Source organism: Saprolegnia diclina, assembly GCF_000281045.1.
Source record: "Saprolegnia diclina VS20 unplaced genomic scaffold supercont1.97, whole genome shotgun sequence".
Taxonomy (NCBI): domain Eukaryota; phylum Oomycota; class Saprolegniomycetes; order Saprolegniales; family Saprolegniaceae; genus Saprolegnia; species Saprolegnia diclina.
This window is the reverse complement of record NW_008246164.1, coordinates 9,614-26,851: the sequence shown is the minus strand read 5'-3', so window position 1 is coordinate 26,851 and position 17,238 is coordinate 9,614. Positions and strand designations below refer to the sequence as shown.

Sequence of the window (17,238 nt, the reverse complement as noted above, 5' to 3'; positions counted from 1 at the left end):
GCCACAGGCAAGGGCACGCGCCACGCGACCTCGCTTGCTTGGATCTAGAGCTGGAAGCACTCAGTATGCTGAGCAGCATACTGCTGCGCCGTCAGGAAGCTCGTTGTTGCACCGCAAGAGGAGATAGCACACTATTTGAATAATCGGCATTGACTGTAATATACTGTTCAGATTGCTTTGAATTAGTGTTTCCGCAATAACAACTTGCAAGTGTGGCGGTCATGAGCACGCGGATGGACGGCCGCGTCCTGTCGGATGACAGCTCTGAGGAAGATGAGCCGATCGCTGCGCCCTCGATGGGCATGGTCCATGGAGATGACGAAGAGGAAGAGGACGAAGAGATGAACCTCCTCGTCGGCGCCTCGGCCCACCTCAACCTCGCAGGCAAGTCGGCCAAGCTGCGCAAGAACTACGAGGTCGTGACCGCGAGTCCATGGAACGCGCATGCATGGCAAAGCGTCATGAACGAAGTCCAGAAGCTTCCATCCATTGACGACGCCCGTCCATACTACGAGCTCTTCCTCGAGCGCTTCCCGACCTCGGTACGGCCCGTCGTGGTCCACCAGCCAATACAACGTCATCATGCGTAGGGCTATTGGTGGAAAGCGTTTGCCGAGCACGAGCTCCGCGCCGGGCAGTACGAGAAGGTCCGCGGTATCTTTTCGACGGCGCTTGTCGAGCGCAAGCTGCCGTACATCGACCTCTGGGCCATGTACCTCTCGTTCCTCAAGTCATCCAAGGTCGACACCAACTTTGGGTCGGTCGAAGAGCAGCAGGCTGCACGCAAGCTCATGCTCGAAGCGTACGAGCTCGCGCTCGAGTGCGTCGGCCAGTCGATCTACTCGCTGAGCATTTGGCAGAGCTACATTGGCTTCTTGCGCGAGGACAAGGTCTACCTCTCCACATGCATACGACCACCTCATCGACTTGTACAGGACATTCAAGCGTTCATGACCGTGCGCAAGGGCTACCAGCGTGCGCTTGTGATCCCTATGGTCGGGTCGGACGCGCTCCTCAAGGACTATGAGCTCTTTGAAAAGTCGATTCCCAACAACGACGCGCTCATGCAGAACATGATGAAAGCGCTGCGGCCCAAGATCGACGCGGCCAAGACGATCTTGAAGGACCGCAAGGCGCTTGTTGACGCCATCAACCTCGACGCGCTCCCGTCCAAGGTCGACACCAACCCGCAGGTCTCTCTCGACTCAAATTTCGAGCGCTCGAGGATTGAGTTTTGAATTGCTTAGATTGACGAGTGGCAGCGCTGGATTGAGTTTGAGCTCTCCAACCCCGAGCGCGTCGACACGGCGAAATGGAAGGCCAAGTGCCGGTTCGCGCTCGAGAGCTGCCTCGCGTGCCGCCAATTCAGCTGCGAAGTCTGGTATCAGTACGTCCTTCTCGAGCAGCCGGACGCCGAGGCCGTCTCGCGCATCTACGCGCGCGCCGTGGCCGCGATGCCCGAGTCGTGCTTGCTGCACTTTGCATACGCGGATCATTTCGAGCTGCACAACGAAACCGAGGTGCGTCCTAATTTCTACGTATTTTTCTCTATTTTCATTTTTATTGACTAAATTTATAGCGCGCCCGTGAGATTTACGAGCAGCTGCTGGCGACCGTGCCGTCGGCGCTTGTGTACATCACCTACCAGCGCTTTGCTCGTCGCGCGTACGGCAACAAGGTCTGTCGTTCGTGGTCGATGGCGCCAGTTGATACATTGAAACTGTGTTCCATTAGGGCTTGGAAGAAGCACGGCACATCTTCAAGCGGGCACGCAAGGACTCGCGCGACGGCGCGTGCACGTACCACGTGTTTACCGCAGCGGGTAGGTTGCGTGGGCGGATGCACACGTTGTCATGCTGTTCTCTCTAGCACTGCTCGAGTTTCACAGCTCCAACGGCAACGAAGGCAAGCAAATCGCGCTCAATATCTTTGAGCTCGGGCTCAAAAAGTACATTCACGAACCCGAGTTTGTGCTGTCGTATGTCGACTTTTTGCGCCATACCAACGACGACAACAGTGGGTTTGCGCGTCCTTTTGATAGAGTCCAACACGGCGGCTGTAGACATGCGGTCGCTCTTTGAGAAGGTGCTGAGTGTCATGCCGGCCGACGTGGCCAAGCCCGTGTGGGACAAATTCATTGCGTTCGAGATGACGATGGCAACCAACGGCGGCGACCTCGCGTCGATCGTGCGCCTCGAAGGCCGGCGCGCCATCGCGCTCCAGAACGCACTGGCAAAGGAGCCGCACGCGTACCTCCAGGCCAAGGGGTTGATGAGCCTGGTGCATCGGTACGAGTGGATGTCGGCGCTCGAAACCTCGACGGACCCGCTCTTTTTCCAAACGTACGCCGGTGTCCACGCCGTCGAGACCCACGCCAAGGCGCCAATGACAGCGTCGTCGTCGACGGCGGCGCTCAAGCCCAACGTGATGAAGGAGCTCGACAAGTACCCTTGGCATACCTTGTACAGGTTCATTGATATATGTGTAGGCCGTACACGGGCCCGCCGCTGCCCGAGTGTCTCCAAGAGTTTGCGAGCATGCTGCCCTTGGGTGTCACGTGGAACGGTGCGTCGTGAGATATGGACGAAACTCGGCATGCGACGTGGATGGCGTGGACGTAGGCCCGGTCGCGGACGTGGACCACATTTACCGTGCGATGATGCTCACGGAGCTGCCGACGCGCGCCGAAGTCGAACAAATGGAAGCCGCGGCGGCTGCCATGAACGACGACGACGGCGGGGGTATGTTTCAATGTATCAAGATATATATAACGTCATTGTGTCTAGTCAATCTCATGGCCAAGCGTCCGACGAACGACGTGTTTCGGAGTCGCCAAAAGCAGCGTCTCGCCAAGCTCAATTAGGACTGCTGCAGCATGGCCGCGACCGTCGCCCGCAAAGACGGCGTCGGAGCCTATACGAGTGTTGCTCAATACGACTTGCCTGTGTACAGCATCTGTGTTACCGTCGATGGCGCACCGCCTTCCATGAGCACGTCGATATGGGCTTTCGGTCGCTTGATGGCATGCTCAATCTAGGCCAACAGGATATTGATGACGCAGGGTCGTCATAGTGATGACGCAGGGTCGTCGACACGTACGACGCGGATCGTATCGCTGGCCTCTTGGATCGTCACGGGCAGGTTGTTTTTGAGCTCGTGGATCTTGGCGGCTGTCTATATATGCAAGGCAACGATATGGAATGCGTATGCCACGGAGAAGACAAGCACCTGCGTGAACGAGGCTTGGACGTCCGAGAGGTCCGGTAAGGTCGGTGCCACGAGCGTTGCCGCCACGTCTGGCAGTTTTCGCTTGACGCCTGTGAGCTTGGCCTTGGCGTTAAAGTCGGCTTGGACGATATCGCGGATTTTGAGGGGTAGTTGCGTCCGGTAGCCCTGAATCGACTCTTCGGTCGTCTTGATCTGCTCCTCGAGCTCCCGCATGCGGGCCAGCAGCTTTGGGTCGATCGCGGCCTTGGCCTCCTTCCCAGCGTCTAGCATCGCAATAGCGTCAGCACGACCTTTCGAGCAAGTCTACCAGAAGTCGGAAAGTAGTGGCGGAAGAGGTGCGTGTACGTCGCCGCGCACATCTCGTTGACGTTGGCTTGGAGCAGGCTCGCCTTGGCGCTTTGGTTCTTGACGGGCGCGGTCGTGCCAGCCGCGGTCTTGGCCATGGCGCCGATCTCCTCTTCCGCGATGCTGGCGATCGCCGTGAGGCTGCGGCGGTGCGCGGCCTTGAGGTCGCTCAGCGCCATGAGCTTGGGCGTCGGGGCCTCGGCCATTTGGCTTGCTGCGATTTTTGAATATGAGCTGGTATCCGGATAACCAGAGGTGTCCGGATACATGTACTTCAAAATTTGGCGCCTGCGCGACCGGAACTTGAAGACTGGGAAGAACTGGTCAGCCCAGCAGTCGAGCACAAGGGACCTCGATGCGTGGAGCCATGGCACGTCGACCAGCGCTGCGACTCCACGCTGACCTCTAGGCAGTACCATCGCTGCCCCGGTAGCCCTAGTACCGGGCAACATCGAGTAACTCCTGTCCCCTGCAGCAATGTCGACGCAAGAGGCTCCAACGCCAGTGCTTTCTGTGGTTGCTATAGCACTGCACTGTCCGCACGAGCCTGCTCGCAACCAACACGCCCGTGTCCAAGCACCATTTGAACGAACAGCATCGTATTGACAGTGCACATTTAGTCCTTCTTCTGCTGCTGCTTCTTGAGCGCACGCGCGCGGAGGCCCAAGTGGCTCGAGAGCGCAAGCTACGTCCAGCGTGGTGAGCGAGGTAGAAGGCAGGGATACCGTGTACCTTGGAGACGATAAAGTCGGGAAAGAGGCTGAAGATGTACAGCTGGAGCGCGTGCGGCCAGTAGGGCGACGTGACCGTCTCGTAACCAATGTTGGCAACGGCGGCCTACGGCAAAAGTCGCATGAGTCCTCCGCATGGGCAAGCCATGGAGTACCTTGGCGTACGTCGAGGGCGACGGGACCATAAAGGACGCGTGGCGGATCTTCGAGAGCTTGGACGTGACAAACATGGGCGTCTGGCACTGAATGTGGATGTTCTTGGCTGCGTACTCGCCGGCGAGGCCGAGCGTGTACTGCTCAATGCACTTCTTGGCGGCCGAGTACTCGGCAAGGAGCGGGCACGGGATGCGCGCCGAGCCCGAGCTGCAGTTGACGATCGCACCGCGCTTGCGCTCGACCATACCAGGCAGCACGAGCTTGGTCATGACAAACGTCGACGTAATGTTCATCGTGATGAGGTTGCGCGCAGCCTCGTCCGAGAGCTCGTGGTAGTACTGGGGAAAGTCGTACGACATGCCCACGTTGTTGATGAGGACGCCGACGTCGCCAATCTCGGCGAGAAGCGTGCGGACCTTGGCGCACGCGGCCTCGTCAAGGTTGTTGCAGTCGAGCGCGAGCGTCTTGACCTGCACGGCGCTGTTCTTGGCGAGGATCTCGGCGGCGACCTCGTCGAGCTTGGACTGCGTGCGGCTGATGAGCGCGATGTTGAGGCCCTTGCGCGCGAGCTCAATGGCCGTGGCCTTGCCAATGCCGTCCGTGGCACCCGTCACAATGGCCCACTTGCCGTACTTGGTGAGCTTCTTGCCACCGCGGAGGAAGCTCGCGTAGAAGCCGGTGAGGAGCGTGAGCGCGACCTTGGCGACGACGGCAAGGCCGATCGCTTGGACGGCGTACTGGACGTACGTGATCTGGGCAGGCGAGAGCATGCTGATGAAGTTTCCAAACTGCCGACCCTGCTCGCAGATCGCCGTTGGTATCCGGTAAATAACATCCGGATACCAAAATCGAATGTGAGAGGTTTTCCGCAACGGGTTGTGAGGGGTGTTTGCGGATGAATGAGTCGCGTCCAAGAGGCTTGCATAGGAAATTGCTGGTTGGCAGATAGAGAAAAAGCACGTTGACGACCTGGAATGGAGTGGTCGCCTCGCGGAAGGCATTGAGCGTTTGCTGAGGTCCCAACGGCAACATCGATTTATGCGTTGTCAGAGGTATGACGTCACACCCGAACCCTACATGCATGCCACGGCCGATCTTGAATTGGTTGGCAGCCTGGGGCAACGCGGCCAGGCAAGCGCTGGGATGTTGACGCAACTCGGCGCCAGCGTGTGAGGTCCGTGCACGGACACTGCGTCATCGCCCGAGGCGACCTTCGGCATGGTGCTTGCCGTAAGCAGATGTGTTGGGATTCTGAAAATGTGAAATTGTCTTCTGGAGTGCACTTGCATTTCCCTACTATTGCACTTGCTGTGACGGTGAAGAGGTCCATTTCTTGTTAGTGAGTTCTAGCGCTAGTACATTGTGCAACCTGTCGATGCTCGAATCCCAGTGCTGTCCACGAAAAAAGCATGCGCACACCCTTTCAACAACACGCAGTGGTACAGTATTAGCAGAGGTATTGACCTTCCCAGACCTAAAGTTAATACTTGTTAATACTTGTACACCGGCAAATAGCCTGTCGCGCCGTTGTCGGAATTGAGATACCCCATACCCCAACGTCTACGTTGGGAGCTGCGGCAGGGTAGCTTTCGCCCGGGCGAAGACATCTCGTGAGGATAGTTCGGGAGCCCTCTGTGATCCATAATAGCGTTATGGAGGCAGTACTGGTGGTCACATGAACGTCCAGGAAGCGTATTAGCTGCACTCTAGAGCTGTGTTTTCGCGGTTAACGTTGAGCTGCTGTAAGCAATTCAAGTCGCTACCATGATTGACTTTAAAAAATGGGCGTTGAAGGGTTAACGCGAGTGGTCGAGCATGCTCATTCTGACTGCGACGGTCGACGAAGCAGTGGTCACACAAGAAAGCGAATGATATGCAAAGTATCCTTGCAAAATATACTAGATGTATACACAGTTCTGTAGCGCTCTGGATCCAGAATTTACGCCCGAGACGACGCGACCGACGACGACGACGACCGCGGCTGCCGCGAACTCGGTTTGGGCGACGCCGCGGACGGCGTACGCGCCCGCTCTTGGCTATAGCGCTGGAGCCACGGGTGCTCCATGGCTTCGGCCAGCGTGATGCGGTCGGCCGGGTCCTTTTTCAAAAACTAACCAACCGGTTTGTGAACGTTGGAGCTATACAACCACGACTCGTACCCGGCGGATAAGGTCCTTGGCCTCCCGCGACACAAAGAGCGGGATGCGGTAGCGCGCGTTTAAAATGAGCTCCGACGTCTGGCTTTGGTCCTAAATGAATCGGCTGGAGTCAATATTGCGTCTTGAAGGAGCTGCAAGCATAGGCAGTACGTGGGACTCGAACGCAGGCTTGCCGACAAGGAGCTCAAAGAGGAGCACGCCAATGGCCCAAATGTCCACGGACGCATCGTATTTTTGTCCCTACAACCAAGCTCAGCGGACATTTTCACGGGAAAATGTACGTTGAGCATCTCGGGCGAGAGGTAATCGAGCGTGCCGCACAGCGTTTCGCGCCGATTCATATCGCAAATATGAGCGTTGGATGCGCAAACAGAGAGGTACGATGCGGTCACGTTGGCCGCCGACCAGCCAAAGTCGGCCAAGAGCACTTCCTCCTATTCATATTGAAATAAGTTCTCATAGCATCGAAGAGCTCCTGGCACCTCGGCGCCGAGGAGGATGTTTTCGGGCTTGATATCGCGATGCACCACGTTGTGCTGGTGGCACGTGTGGATGGCGCTATGTCATATTGCGATCATTGCACACCCTAGCTGCAAGACTCGAGTCTACCTAATGAGCTGCGTCATCACGCGGGCGGCCGTGCGCTCGTCCAGCCTACATGCACAGGATGACGACAGCGCAAAGAAGAAAACCTATGTATACCGGCCGCATTGGGCGTTCTTGAGGCGCGTGAAGAGGTCGCCGTGGGGTGCGTACTTGAGGACGAGGTACACTAGAGTCGTCCCACCGTGACCCTCAACGAATTGGGCACAGAGACAACCTTTCGTGTCGTCTTGGAACGTGGCGTACAGCGGCAGAATGTGTGGGTGGCGAATGCGCGAGTGGATCTCAACCTCGCGCTTGAGCTGCTGCACGACGCCGCCCAGCTACGTATCGCATGCATGAGCACCATGCAGCCATACGCCGATCGTACGTGGAGCTGCTCCTTGGTGAGGATCTTGATGGCCAAGATCTTGCGCGACGACTTTTCGCGGGCCAAAAACACTTGGCCTACATGCTACGTGAGCTATGCGCGAGGCAGCGCCGTCAGCGCACCAAAGCGGCCCCGCCCGAGCTCGCGGCCAATGTCAAAGTCGTGAATGGTCCAGGACTTGGGCGTCGCCGGCGCACGCCGCGGTGCGGTCTCGGCCTGGTTGCTCCGCGGGCCAGGCGCGGCTGGCGTGCTGCTGCGTGCATCCTCGGTGCCCATGACGCTCCTACTTGGCTGCTCGACGAGGTCGCCCCGACTGCCACTGACGGTAAAGATTACGCCAGCTGATGGCCGCCACCTTTCATATATAATATATTGCGGTGGTATGCATAATGAGAGGTTTCTCGCCCATCAAAACGCGCGATCCAAACTGGAGGAATCGCATGATGGGATCTTGTGTCAGGGCCTGTGGCAGAGCGGACGATGCAGCGCTTGCACCTATTATGGCTTATGGCGTGTAGCATATTCATAGAGACATGTTGTGATTGGTGCGGTCGTCTCGAGTTCGAAACGAATCTTGCTCGACCGCTCTATTAGTCCAGGAAAGTGTCACTGCGTGCACGGACAAGTCCATGTCGATTCCAGTCAAAAGAAGGATCGAACGTGATGCGTCCACGACATGTCTGTTCAAATCGCTGTTATTGAAGTGAGTCGATTTAGTTACATTTACCACTGAATTAGTTGGTCCACCCCCCCCAAACCAGTTTTGGGGGTGGGCTTTCGACTCGGAGCGTGTTGTGCTAGACGGCAGCAACGCGAGGCTCAGCCGTGTTGAAGGCGAGGCGTATGGATGGTGCAAGCCGGGACGAGGTGGTCACGAAGCCAGGCGTCGTGGCGCCGGTTGAATCGCCGTTGCGCGTCGTGAAATATCGCCCTTGGCTTGCGCATGCGACGTCTCGCTCTCTGGAATCGTATTTTCTGAATCGGACTCATCGCTATAACAGCAGCAGCTGCCTTTCGGAACTTTTGGTGACACATAGGCGTACAAATGCAGAACCAAGTGCGAATAAACGTCATTTCGATCGGCAGGTCCATCGGTTTTTGCGGCACCAATGTGAACATGACGGTTGTCGCATTCGATAAATCGCTGGTTGGACCATCCAGGGGTGCCAGTACCGCACGCTAGGTAATTGGTACTAGTAGTAGCATTTGCAGCAAGAGAATAAACAAACAAAAAATCCTTTATTTGCAGCGCCGTGTTTTCCAACGGCGAGGCGTAGCAGCGATTCAACGACCGAATCGTCGGGGGCATAGGTCACTTCATACTACAAGGGAGAAGCACTCGAACTTGCATCGCAAGCGTCGCAGCAACAGCATTGAGATATCAACTTTTACCTTTACGCGGATTCGTGGCGCTTGGGACAAGAAGCATCGAACACACGTAAGCACCAAAGGGGGGAGCAACTTCCTTGAAGTAGTTTTCTCTCAACATTCGAAGCTTACGAAGACATGTGGTCAATCTGACAAAATGACATGACTCGATGCTGATAACCACGTGGAGTCGCCGCGATTTGTGAAATTTTCAAGCGCTAAAATTCGGCTGCCAACAACTCTGCCAACGTAGCGCACTGTTGCTCCAAGAAGTGGCGCGCGAGGCGCGGACCTCGACATAGTCGAAACGACAAGCAGCTGAGTAAAAGAGACGGTGCCGTTGCAGTACTTCTCTTACGTGTCGACTGGAGCGAAAGAGCCGGGAGGCTTTGGTCTCGCCACCACTGACGATTTGTGTTGTCGAGATCCTTGTCATCTGGGACACCACGCTCCCTCATGGTCACTGTACATACAAGAAAACAAATTGGTGACTGAATATTGGTGTTGATAGGGTAGGAGCTAGACCATGCACTGGGTGCATGACGTGGCAAATGACGTGGCGCGCGGAGCGAGCACGACGTTTCACTGACCTCAACCACGACTTCTGAACGCTTCCTTTGTAACGTAATGCGCGCCGAACGACCGTGTTGCGCTGAACGCGGCAAATTTCGGTGCTTGCTGACCAGGCGCGTCGAAAGATGAGGACAATGGATGGACACATTCACGCTCCAGGTAGTGTTGCACAGCGACTGTTTCCAAAAGAGTCGCGAGTGCGAAGGAAAAGCGGAGGAAGATAGATTACACTGTGTGAATGGTACAATAAATAGCTCTGAGAAATCTATTCTGGCGAGCCCGAGCTCCGGAGCTCGCGCACGTGCGGCGTGCACATGCCCATGGTCTTGCCGAGGCGCTTGCAACCGGTCACAGTGCACATCTTGTCCTTGCGGTGGATCTCGCAGAGGCCGCCGCCGCGGTCCGTGCGCACGCAGTCGTCGACGGTGCATGTCCGGCAGCCGCCGTGCTTGGCGCACTTGTTGCCGCGCTGGGCGCCTTTCGTGCAGCCAGGCTCGAGGCAGCGCTTGCCGCCGCCGTGCGAGCGGCAGTAGCCACCGCCTTGGCTACATTTGTCGCAGCCGTTGTACTTGCAGCGCGCGCCGCCGCCGTGCGCCTTGCAGAGACCTTGGGACTGCGCGGCGTTTGTGCAAGCATCGACCTTGCACGACTTGCCGCCGCCGTGGCCGACGCAGTAGTCGCCGTTCTGGGCTTCTTTCGAGCACGTTTCGATAACGCACTGCCGACCGCCGCCATGGCGCTTGCAAAAGCCACGCGACCGCACGACGCGGTGGCAGCCGTCAACTGAGCACGGCTTGCGGTAGGCCATGGACGGCGCCTTCGACGGTGCGGGGGCGTTGAAGCTAAGTGTCCAGTTGGTGGGCGGCAGCGGCGGGGTGTACGCGAGCGGGCCGAGGAGCGAGTCATCAAAGAAAAAAGGTGCCGCGAACTCCTCGAGCTTGACAAAGGGCTGCTCGTCGGAGAAGAGGTGAAAGACATCGACGTCGTCGAGCGCGAACGACGAGGCGACGCTCGCAAACGGGATCGGGTCGATGTGGGCAAACACTTCCGAGTAGTAGGCCATGGCGAGGCAAATGAGAAATGGTGACTTGCCACAGAGTTGGTTGTGGTGCGATCGCGACACGCTTCGAAGTACGGTTCGGCCTTAGCATGTGTCCCACGTCCCACAAATGCGCTTCAAGCTGCATTTTGCGGCCTAGAAACAGCTTTGAAACAAGCGCAATCTGTGTATCATCGTCTGCCGTCATAGTAATCAGGGCTGGGTGTTTAGTGCTGGGTAGCAGGCGGTGAAAGGTCGTCCGGTTGCCCTCTCCCACACGCTGGAATGGCTGGCATTGATCTGTGCTGATAGGGCCCGTCACATTTGGATCACGGGCCACGAACACCCTCCAAAGAAAAAACACTCTGGCAAAAAGTCGACAAGTGTGCACTGTACATTTGTAGTACAGTTCAATGGAGCGCACAAGAAATCACAAATGTATTCCGCATAACACAGACCGTGGTGGAATCATCGTGGACGCTGCTGATTCTCTCGATTTACGCTACATGTTGGGTCGATCGTTGATGTGAAATGGAAGTCGCTGGAAGGGTTTTCAGGATTCTGTGCTTTGCTATGACTGATGGCCCACCGTCGCGCGTCTTGTCCCTATTTTCTACGCTTTATTGGTCGGGTTTCCCAAGAGAGTACTACGAGAAAAGCTAGTAGACCATGGGTATATATATACTCCTGTACTGGGATACCTAGAGAAGCGTTAGTATTTTACTCAGCCATCTCTGAGTCAACCATGTTAGTGCTCTGTGGAAATTGTGGGTGAATGGGCTTTCGTGGGCATTCCTTCTTTTTACAAAGAGCCCCGGCAAGGCACTGTGCCCTTCATCAATCGATTGAAGTGATCCTCCTCACGGAACTCCTAGAGATGAGTTACTACGCGCGCCCTGCGCAACGCATGGCCGGGGATTGGCACAAAGTGAGGACAAACTACCATCGGCGACAGTTACGACCGTCCACAATGCGAGTAATAACAACAGTTCCGTAGACACATTTTCGATCCAAAACAGTTCAGCAGTTCAGTGCAAATTATATCTAAATACCGGTAGACTCACTTCAACATTATACGATCCAACTCGACTTACATGCGCACCAACGAGTGTAATACCACCTGCAGGTCTAAGATCGTGCATATACAAACGCACGCGGTGAGTCGACACACGCCATGCGCTCCTAGTAGGGTGCTTCTCCCAGGTGCAGGCGCAACGTACTCCAGCGACATCGTTAGCACAAACGCGTTGGGACGATAGATAGATTATACTTGAACCAAAATGAAAACGCAGCAGCCGCAAGCTTGCGCAATCGGCTCAACCGCAGCACTCAGCGCTGTCGACGCCTACCAAGTCGGACGGTGCCCCTTCCGGCCCTGGCTCCGGCCTGCATGCCTCGCCTTCGCGACGGTCACGCCTCCTTGCTGCCGTCCAGTCGTATCACGCCCGAAGCGCTCACCAAATAAGAAAGTGTTCAGACTCTCAGTGAAAACAAAATCTTTCCAGATACACGGCACAACAACAGCTGTGTGATGTTGAAGTTTGTAGTCTAGTTTACATAGTGGCCTTTTTACCAACTTGACGAGGCAGAGTGCGAAGAAGCCGCGGTTGCGAGCTACCCACTGTTCAAAGAGGGTGAGGCGTGTAAAGGTAGGAATCATGTGGCATCGGACCCAGTCGTCATCGTGTAGCAGGGGGTCCAGCGAGGATACCTTTGCCCCAACACACGGCTGCAGCTTGAGCTCTGCATCGCGATTGAGCAGCCGCTTGTCGCCCGTCTCAGGCGAAAACATTTATCTACGAGCTAGGTCGATAAAAGCATAAGCAGCTTCACGTCGGCTGGAGCTGCACGGGTCACTGCCGGGCGTTACTTTTGTGTGGGGCGTACATGGTAGCATCTACCATGATTTTAGTCGAGATGTCCCCCCTAAATGTTGTCACCCAAATCCAACCAACTAATGTACCGGTACCGGTACACTGGTGAAGGACTGTTGTAAGCTATACCGAGATATCGATGGACCGTTGGAGGCGACCGGATGATGCATGCACCACCGTCTGCCAGCTCACAGTCATCCGGATAACGAGATCGAATCCAACGGGCTCATGGGCTGGTCCGTAAATTCGTCGCATTCGGTATCCAAGCATGGCAGTCAAGAGCATGGCAACAAGCACGCCTGCCCCGCGGCTGCGACTGTGCTTGACCTCTCACACGCTCTCCCTTGATTGATCATCCAGTACATCGATGGCCTCGCGCAGCTCTCGCCTTTCTGCCACTCACGGCAGCTACTGACGTGACCCGGCCGGTTTGCGGACATGTGGCAGCCGCTCGACCTGGACTACCTCCGTGGCGAACATTTGGCGCTTACTCTAGGCGCTGCCGGCTCTGCTCTTGTGCCCGTGCATGGATCCGGTATCCAGCGAATGGCGTGCCGACCACCTATGCAACTACCGGTATGACCTTTGTCAACTTTGTCTCGTCCTTGCCGCTAAAGATGGCATCCGGCGGGTGTGGCCATGACGAGACAAAGTCGACAAAGGTCATACATGTATGTAGTTGCATAGGTTGTCGGGGGCGCAGCTGCTTGATCGGCTCCGTACATCTATTTGACATCGGCCTCTTCAAGCAATCACTTGTGAAGCTTTCTGTCAAGAAGGGATCTTCTTGGCGATCCGCTATCCACCTTGGCCCTCACTGCGTTATCACTTACGTCTCGGCATGTGGTATTTGCATGCACCGCCGAGTGAACTCGTATTTCCGCCGCTGACGCTTTTCTTCACACCCTGCGACCCGCCGTCGCCCGAATAAGCCCGCAAATGGTCCTCGCTTGTCACTCGACCACTCGCGTGCTTCTTTTCTCTGCGTCAGCAGATCCCACGAGCTCCCGCACCCCTCACTCTGTCCTTTCTGAGTAGCGGCATCGGTACTTCACGACATTATGGCTGCAGGCTTGGTAGGATGCAAAAGTCAATTTTAATATATCGAATCAATTAACGCAAGACCTATAGCCCATGCTCAATCCTAAATGACATTTGCGTGCACCGCGCCGTTGACCAATAGATCGTATAGTGTTTGCTGAGTGACAGTACCAGGTACAGTGACGGCCTTACGCGCGAGCAGGTTGAGCACCAATTTGACGTATACCTGCGTTTCCTCTGTGTTGGTGCAATTGCACTTACGAAAATCGATAAGGAGACCACGTGTGTTGCGTCGATGATTCTTGAAGATTCGAGCCAGAATAGGGGTAGGCAGTTTAGGTTATGATGTTAAATACTTGTATGCGTCACGGCTCGACTTTGAACGTTCGGTCGCGGTGCTCGCGCATGTGGGCTGTGCACATGCCCATCGTCTTTCCGAGGCGCTTGCACTCTGGGATGCGGCACGTCTTGTTGCGCCGGTGGACGTCGCACAAGCCGCCGCCGCGGTCGGTGCGCGGGCAGTCGACGACCGAGCACGTCCGACAGCCGCCATGTTTGGCGCACTTGGTGCCCCGCTGCGCGCCTTTAGTACACCCGGCTACGTCACAGCGCTTGCCACCTCCGTGGGTGCGGCAGAGCCCGCCGCCTTGGCTGCTGCGGTCGCATCCCGCGTATTTGCAGCGCGAGCCACCGCCGTGGGCTTTGCAGAGGCCCTGGGACTGTGCCGCGTTCGAGCAGCCGATGGCTTGACAACTCTTGCCTCCACCGTGGCCGATGCAAAACTGTCCGTTCTGTGCCTCCTTGTCGCACGTCAACACACTGCAGAGGCGCCCGCCGCCGTGGCGCTTGCAGTAGCCCTTGGACCGGACGTGGCTGGCGCAGCCCGGGTGGCGGCAGATGCGCCGGCGGACGGGCGGCCCGTCGTCGCCCTCGACGTCGGTGGCGTGGCTCGATGCATTGCTCGCTCGAAACTCGAACGATTCGACTGGCTGCGTCGGCGATGACGGCCGTAGCAGCGTCGCGAGGTAGTCGGCTACGAGCGGGTACGGGATCTCGGATCTCGGGGTTGCCGTGAACGGAATCGGCTCGAGGCGGAGGTCGACCATAGAATCCATGACGGGCGAATTCGGGATTGACGGCGGTGTGGCATTCGGCTGCCGTGTCGAAACAACATCTGTCTTGTGCAACGTTGGTATGGGTGAGTGCCTCTGCCCCCACTGAAGACGTACCGTAAAGTCGCGCGATCTGTGGTCAGCACACCGAGTCGCTGTTGTCCAGGTGTGTGAGTCGCGGGGGGTCAGGCAAGATGACGGTTATATTACGACAGCACTGGAATCATCGTGTACTAATCGCTGCATATACTACGTACACTCATCGCGCAAGAAAGCCAGATTTATAAGCTCACTGCATGCGTTCTCCTCACCCTTCTTGTCTCCACGCAGCGGATGCATGCTGCTGCAAACCTCATTGGCAGCCAATTCTGGTAGCCGCTTCATGGTCTCGCAGCTTGGCATCGCCCGAATGTCAGCGACCTTCCGGTACAAGTTGTACTAGGAGAGCTCAGTCCGCTCCTTCAAGTTATCTAAAGTGTACCTAGTCTTTATTGTCCAACTCGCGGCGACGTTTGGATGTAGTCGGGTCGAACGTCCCTCGAAAAAGTTCGATATCAGGTCCAGCGTCAACGAAACCCGCAAACGGAGTAGAACTTGAGTGGGTTGCTGTTTCGAAGTGACACGAGTGCCTTCAACATACACACAGCGTCGTCAAGGAATCCACTCTCGTACACGGCGACGACAATTGTAATAGCGCCGGTCGTGACCCAGAGACATGCTTCTTGTGATCGACACCGTTCACTAGAATCTGATCTGGTCGCCATGCGTTTGCATTGCAGCGAGACCAGATGTCCGCGGCACATACGCAGGTGATGCGGTACGAGAAACGAGTCGCAAGAAGAAAAATAGCATCCGCCGCTTACTCGCAAACAGCTCATTGGATGCAAGATTACATTAAATATACGTTTACACTTAGCGAATACGATTTACGACAAAAGCGCTTGGAGCCCGCTATGGCGGTGCTCGCGCACGTGCGGTGTGCACATGCCGAGGGTTTTGCCGAGCCGCTTGCAGCCTTCGATGACGCACGTCTTGTCCTTGCGGTGGATCTCACAGAGGCCGCCGCCGCGGTCGGTGCGCGTGCAGCCCGGCAGAGTGCACGACCGGCAGCCGCCGTGCTTGGCACATTTGGTGCCGCGTTGGGCGCCTTTCGTGCAGCCGGGCACGTCGCAGCGCTTGCCGCCGCCGTGGGAGCGGCAGAACCCGCCGCCTTGGCTACTGCGTTCGCAGCCAAGGTGCTTGCAGCGGGAGCCGCCGCCGTGGGCTTTGCAGAGTCCTTGGGACTGCGCGGCGTTCGAGCAGCCGGTGACCTTGCAGCACTTGCCGCCGCCGTGGCCGATGCAGAACTGGCCGTTCTGCGCTTCTTTGGCACATGTCGGAACGCCGCAGACGCGGGCGCCGCCGTGGCGTTTGCAAAAGCCGCGGGCTCGGACCGGGCTCGAGCAGCCAAAGACTGCGCAGTGCTTCCGGCCACTGGACTCGTCCAACTCGGTCGAGAGGGTCGAAGCGACGCTGAAGCGACCGTCTTCTTCGTCCGTCGTCACACTGTCGTCCGTGTCCTCTAGGTGGCAGTCGACGAGTGCCCAGAGGTCATAGGCACTTAAAAGCGGCATGTGGTTCAAGCTCGGGTTGAACGGGATCGGCTCGAGGAGGCGCGGCTCGTAGACGCTGCTCATGATACGACGACGAGAATGAGTCGTTGGAAGGAAAAGCAAAAATGAGCGCTGGGATTTGCAACTCCATCAACCACCAGATGCTTTTGGTCGATTAAAGATACCACGCAAGACCCAGACGAAGCTTCGATCTGGTGAGGCAAGCCAGCTGGCGCGCCAAAAAGATACTACACTTGTGGGAGTGTGGTACGGGTTTAGTAGCCATTCGATCAACATTCTCCCTCCTATTAGTACCCCCAAAACGTGGTCCACGGACAACGTACGCCCGTGATCGGCAAGCTGAGGTCGATAGTAGGACGCGATAGAGATAAGGACGAAGACGATGCGGATGATCTGGAGCGGGATGGGATGCCAGCGTTCTGGTCCAGCGCGTGCATCGGAATAGCATAAGTGGTGTCCGTAGTCGTTCAACGTTGACAAAAAAGCGAGGAGTCTCTACATGTCGCTGCCCCATGTGGCAATACCAACGGCCTCAAAACGAAGCAAATTACCACCGCATTCCGGTGACCGAGCCTGTTCCCATGTCCTGCCACGTGGTCGATGGACAGAAATGACGTTTTGGTTTACAGTACTTGGTCAGGACGCGCTCATGGTGTTTCGAGCTCAACATAAACCCGTCGTGCGTACCTTGCTGAAAAATCAGCACAAATCGGCGAGAGACGTCAGAAATTGACCGTACGAATCTGCGCAGTATGACTAGTGGACACGGTTGATGGAGGCGACGCCTCTTAATGCGCGTACTCTTCCTATAAAGCAGACGCTAGCTTCTCTTGCTGCATGTAATAGTGCTTCTGCGTTCGCCAACAACATGCAACCTTTCGGTGTTGTGTCCGTGTAAAGTAGTAGGTGTAGCGACGAGACGCTAGTCAAATGCCATCATATCGCTTTCGCCAAGAACAAAAAGGCTGTCGGACAGATTGACCAGCCCTGCAAAAACGAACCACGCACAAAGCCCACATGGCGTTT

At 56.5% G+C, this 17,238-nt stretch overlaps 7 protein-coding genes across 7 annotated transcripts; 1 reads left to right on the top strand and 6 right to left on the bottom strand.

The window, feature by feature from the left end:
* Positions 1-221: 221 nt before the first annotated feature.
* Positions 222-2,863, top strand: SDRG_15622 (hypothetical protein; the record flags this gene model as incomplete). The annotated part of the gene is made up of 11 exons (XM_008621800.1): positions 222-542; positions 591-890; positions 936-1,193; positions 1,248-1,520; positions 1,580-1,678; positions 1,735-1,822; positions 1,870-2,016; positions 2,063-2,444; positions 2,489-2,565; positions 2,622-2,741; positions 2,787-2,863. 11 exons carry the CDS (start codon positions 222-224, stop codon positions 2,861-2,863), a joined length of 2,142 nt encoding a protein of 713 aa, XP_008620022.1.
* A 41-nt stretch (positions 2,864-2,904) lies between these two features.
* On the bottom strand, positions 2,905-3,779 carry SDRG_15621 (hypothetical protein; the record flags this gene model as incomplete). The annotated part of the gene is made up of 4 exons (XM_008621799.1): positions 2,905-3,033; positions 3,100-3,174; positions 3,229-3,491; positions 3,536-3,779. 4 exons carry the CDS (start codon positions 3,777-3,779, stop codon positions 2,929-2,931), a joined length of 687 nt encoding a protein of 228 aa, XP_008620021.1. The 3' UTR covers positions 2,905-2,928.
* A 376-nt stretch (positions 3,780-4,155) lies between these two features.
* Positions 4,156-5,245, bottom strand: SDRG_15620 (hypothetical protein). The gene is made up of 3 exons (XM_008621798.1): positions 4,460-5,245; positions 4,306-4,410; positions 4,156-4,258 (listed from the first exon to the last, which is right to left on the bottom strand). Exons 1-3 carry the CDS (start codon positions 5,228-5,230, stop codon positions 4,190-4,192), a joined length of 945 nt encoding a protein of 314 aa, XP_008620020.1. The 5' UTR covers positions 5,231-5,245; the 3' UTR covers positions 4,156-4,189.
* A 1,084-nt stretch (positions 5,246-6,329) lies between these two features.
* Positions 6,330-8,083, bottom strand: SDRG_15619 (AUR protein kinase). Its single transcript, XM_008621797.1, has 10 exons — positions 7,715-8,083; positions 7,593-7,669; positions 7,440-7,545; positions 7,322-7,391; positions 7,229-7,273; positions 7,102-7,177; positions 6,901-7,053; positions 6,770-6,859; positions 6,620-6,709; positions 6,330-6,570 (listed from the first exon to the last, which is right to left on the bottom strand). The coding sequence occupies exons 1-10, from the start codon at positions 7,866-7,868 to the stop codon at positions 6,400-6,402; spliced, it is 1,032 nt and encodes a 343-aa protein (XP_008620019.1). The 5' UTR covers positions 7,869-8,083; the 3' UTR covers positions 6,330-6,399.
* A 1,642-nt stretch (positions 8,084-9,725) lies between these two features.
* On the bottom strand, positions 9,726-10,683 carry SDRG_15618 (hypothetical protein). Its single transcript, XM_008621796.1, has one exon. The coding sequence runs from the start codon at positions 10,594-10,596 to the stop codon at positions 9,799-9,801; it is 798 nt and encodes a 265-aa protein (XP_008620018.1). The 5' UTR covers positions 10,597-10,683; the 3' UTR covers positions 9,726-9,798.
* A 3,125-nt stretch (positions 10,684-13,808) lies between these two features.
* SDRG_15617 (hypothetical protein) lies at positions 13,809-15,025 on the bottom strand. The gene is made up of 2 exons (XM_008621795.1): positions 14,911-15,025; positions 13,809-14,848 (listed from the first exon to the last, which is right to left on the bottom strand). The coding sequence occupies exon 2, from the start codon at positions 14,600-14,602 to the stop codon at positions 13,853-13,855; it is 750 nt and encodes a 249-aa protein (XP_008620017.1). The 5' UTR covers positions 14,603-14,848; positions 14,911-15,025; the 3' UTR covers positions 13,809-13,852.
* Positions 15,026-15,471: 446 nt separating this feature from the next.
* SDRG_15616 (hypothetical protein) lies at positions 15,472-16,301 on the bottom strand. Its single transcript, XM_008621794.1, has one exon. It carries the CDS (start codon positions 16,273-16,275, stop codon positions 15,526-15,528), a length of 750 nt encoding a protein of 249 aa, XP_008620016.1. The 5' UTR covers positions 16,276-16,301; the 3' UTR covers positions 15,472-15,525.
* Positions 16,302-17,238: the final 937 nt, after the last annotated feature.

Bases quoted from the DNA above. Each gene is read 5' to 3' on its own strand.
- SDRG_15620 (XM_008621798.1), bottom strand. From the start codon at position 5,230: ATGCTCTCGCCTGCCCAGATCACGTACGTCCAGTACGCCGTCCAAGCG. The intron at 4,411-4,459 runs GTACTCCATGGC...CTTTTGCCGTAG, and splicing joins CGCCCTCGACGTACGCCAAG to GCCGCCGTTGCCAACATTGG. The intron at 4,259-4,305 runs GTACACGGTATC...CGCTGGACGTAG, and splicing joins CCGACTTTATCGTCTCCAAG to CTTGCGCTCTCGAGCCACTT.
- SDRG_15619 (XM_008621797.1), bottom strand. From the start codon at position 7,868: ATGGGCACCGAGGATGCACGCAGCAGCACGCCAGCCGCGCCTGGCCCG. The intron at 7,054-7,101 runs GTGCCAGGAGCT...CAATATGAATAG, and splicing joins ACATCCTCCTCGGCGCCGAG to GAGGAAGTGCTCTTGGCCGA. The intron at 6,860-6,900 runs GTACATTTTCCC...GCTTGGTTGTAG, and splicing joins TCTCGCCCGAGATGCTCAAC to GGACAAAAATACGATGCGTC.
- SDRG_15618 (XM_008621796.1), bottom strand. From the start codon at position 10,596: ATGGCCTACTACTCGGAAGTGTTTGCCCACATCGACCCGATCCCGTTT.
- SDRG_15617 (XM_008621795.1), bottom strand. From the start codon at position 14,602: ATGGATTCTATGGTCGACCTCCGCCTCGAGCCGATTCCGTTCACGGCA.
- SDRG_15616 (XM_008621794.1), bottom strand. From the start codon at position 16,275: ATGAGCAGCGTCTACGAGCCGCGCCTCCTCGAGCCGATCCCGTTCAAC.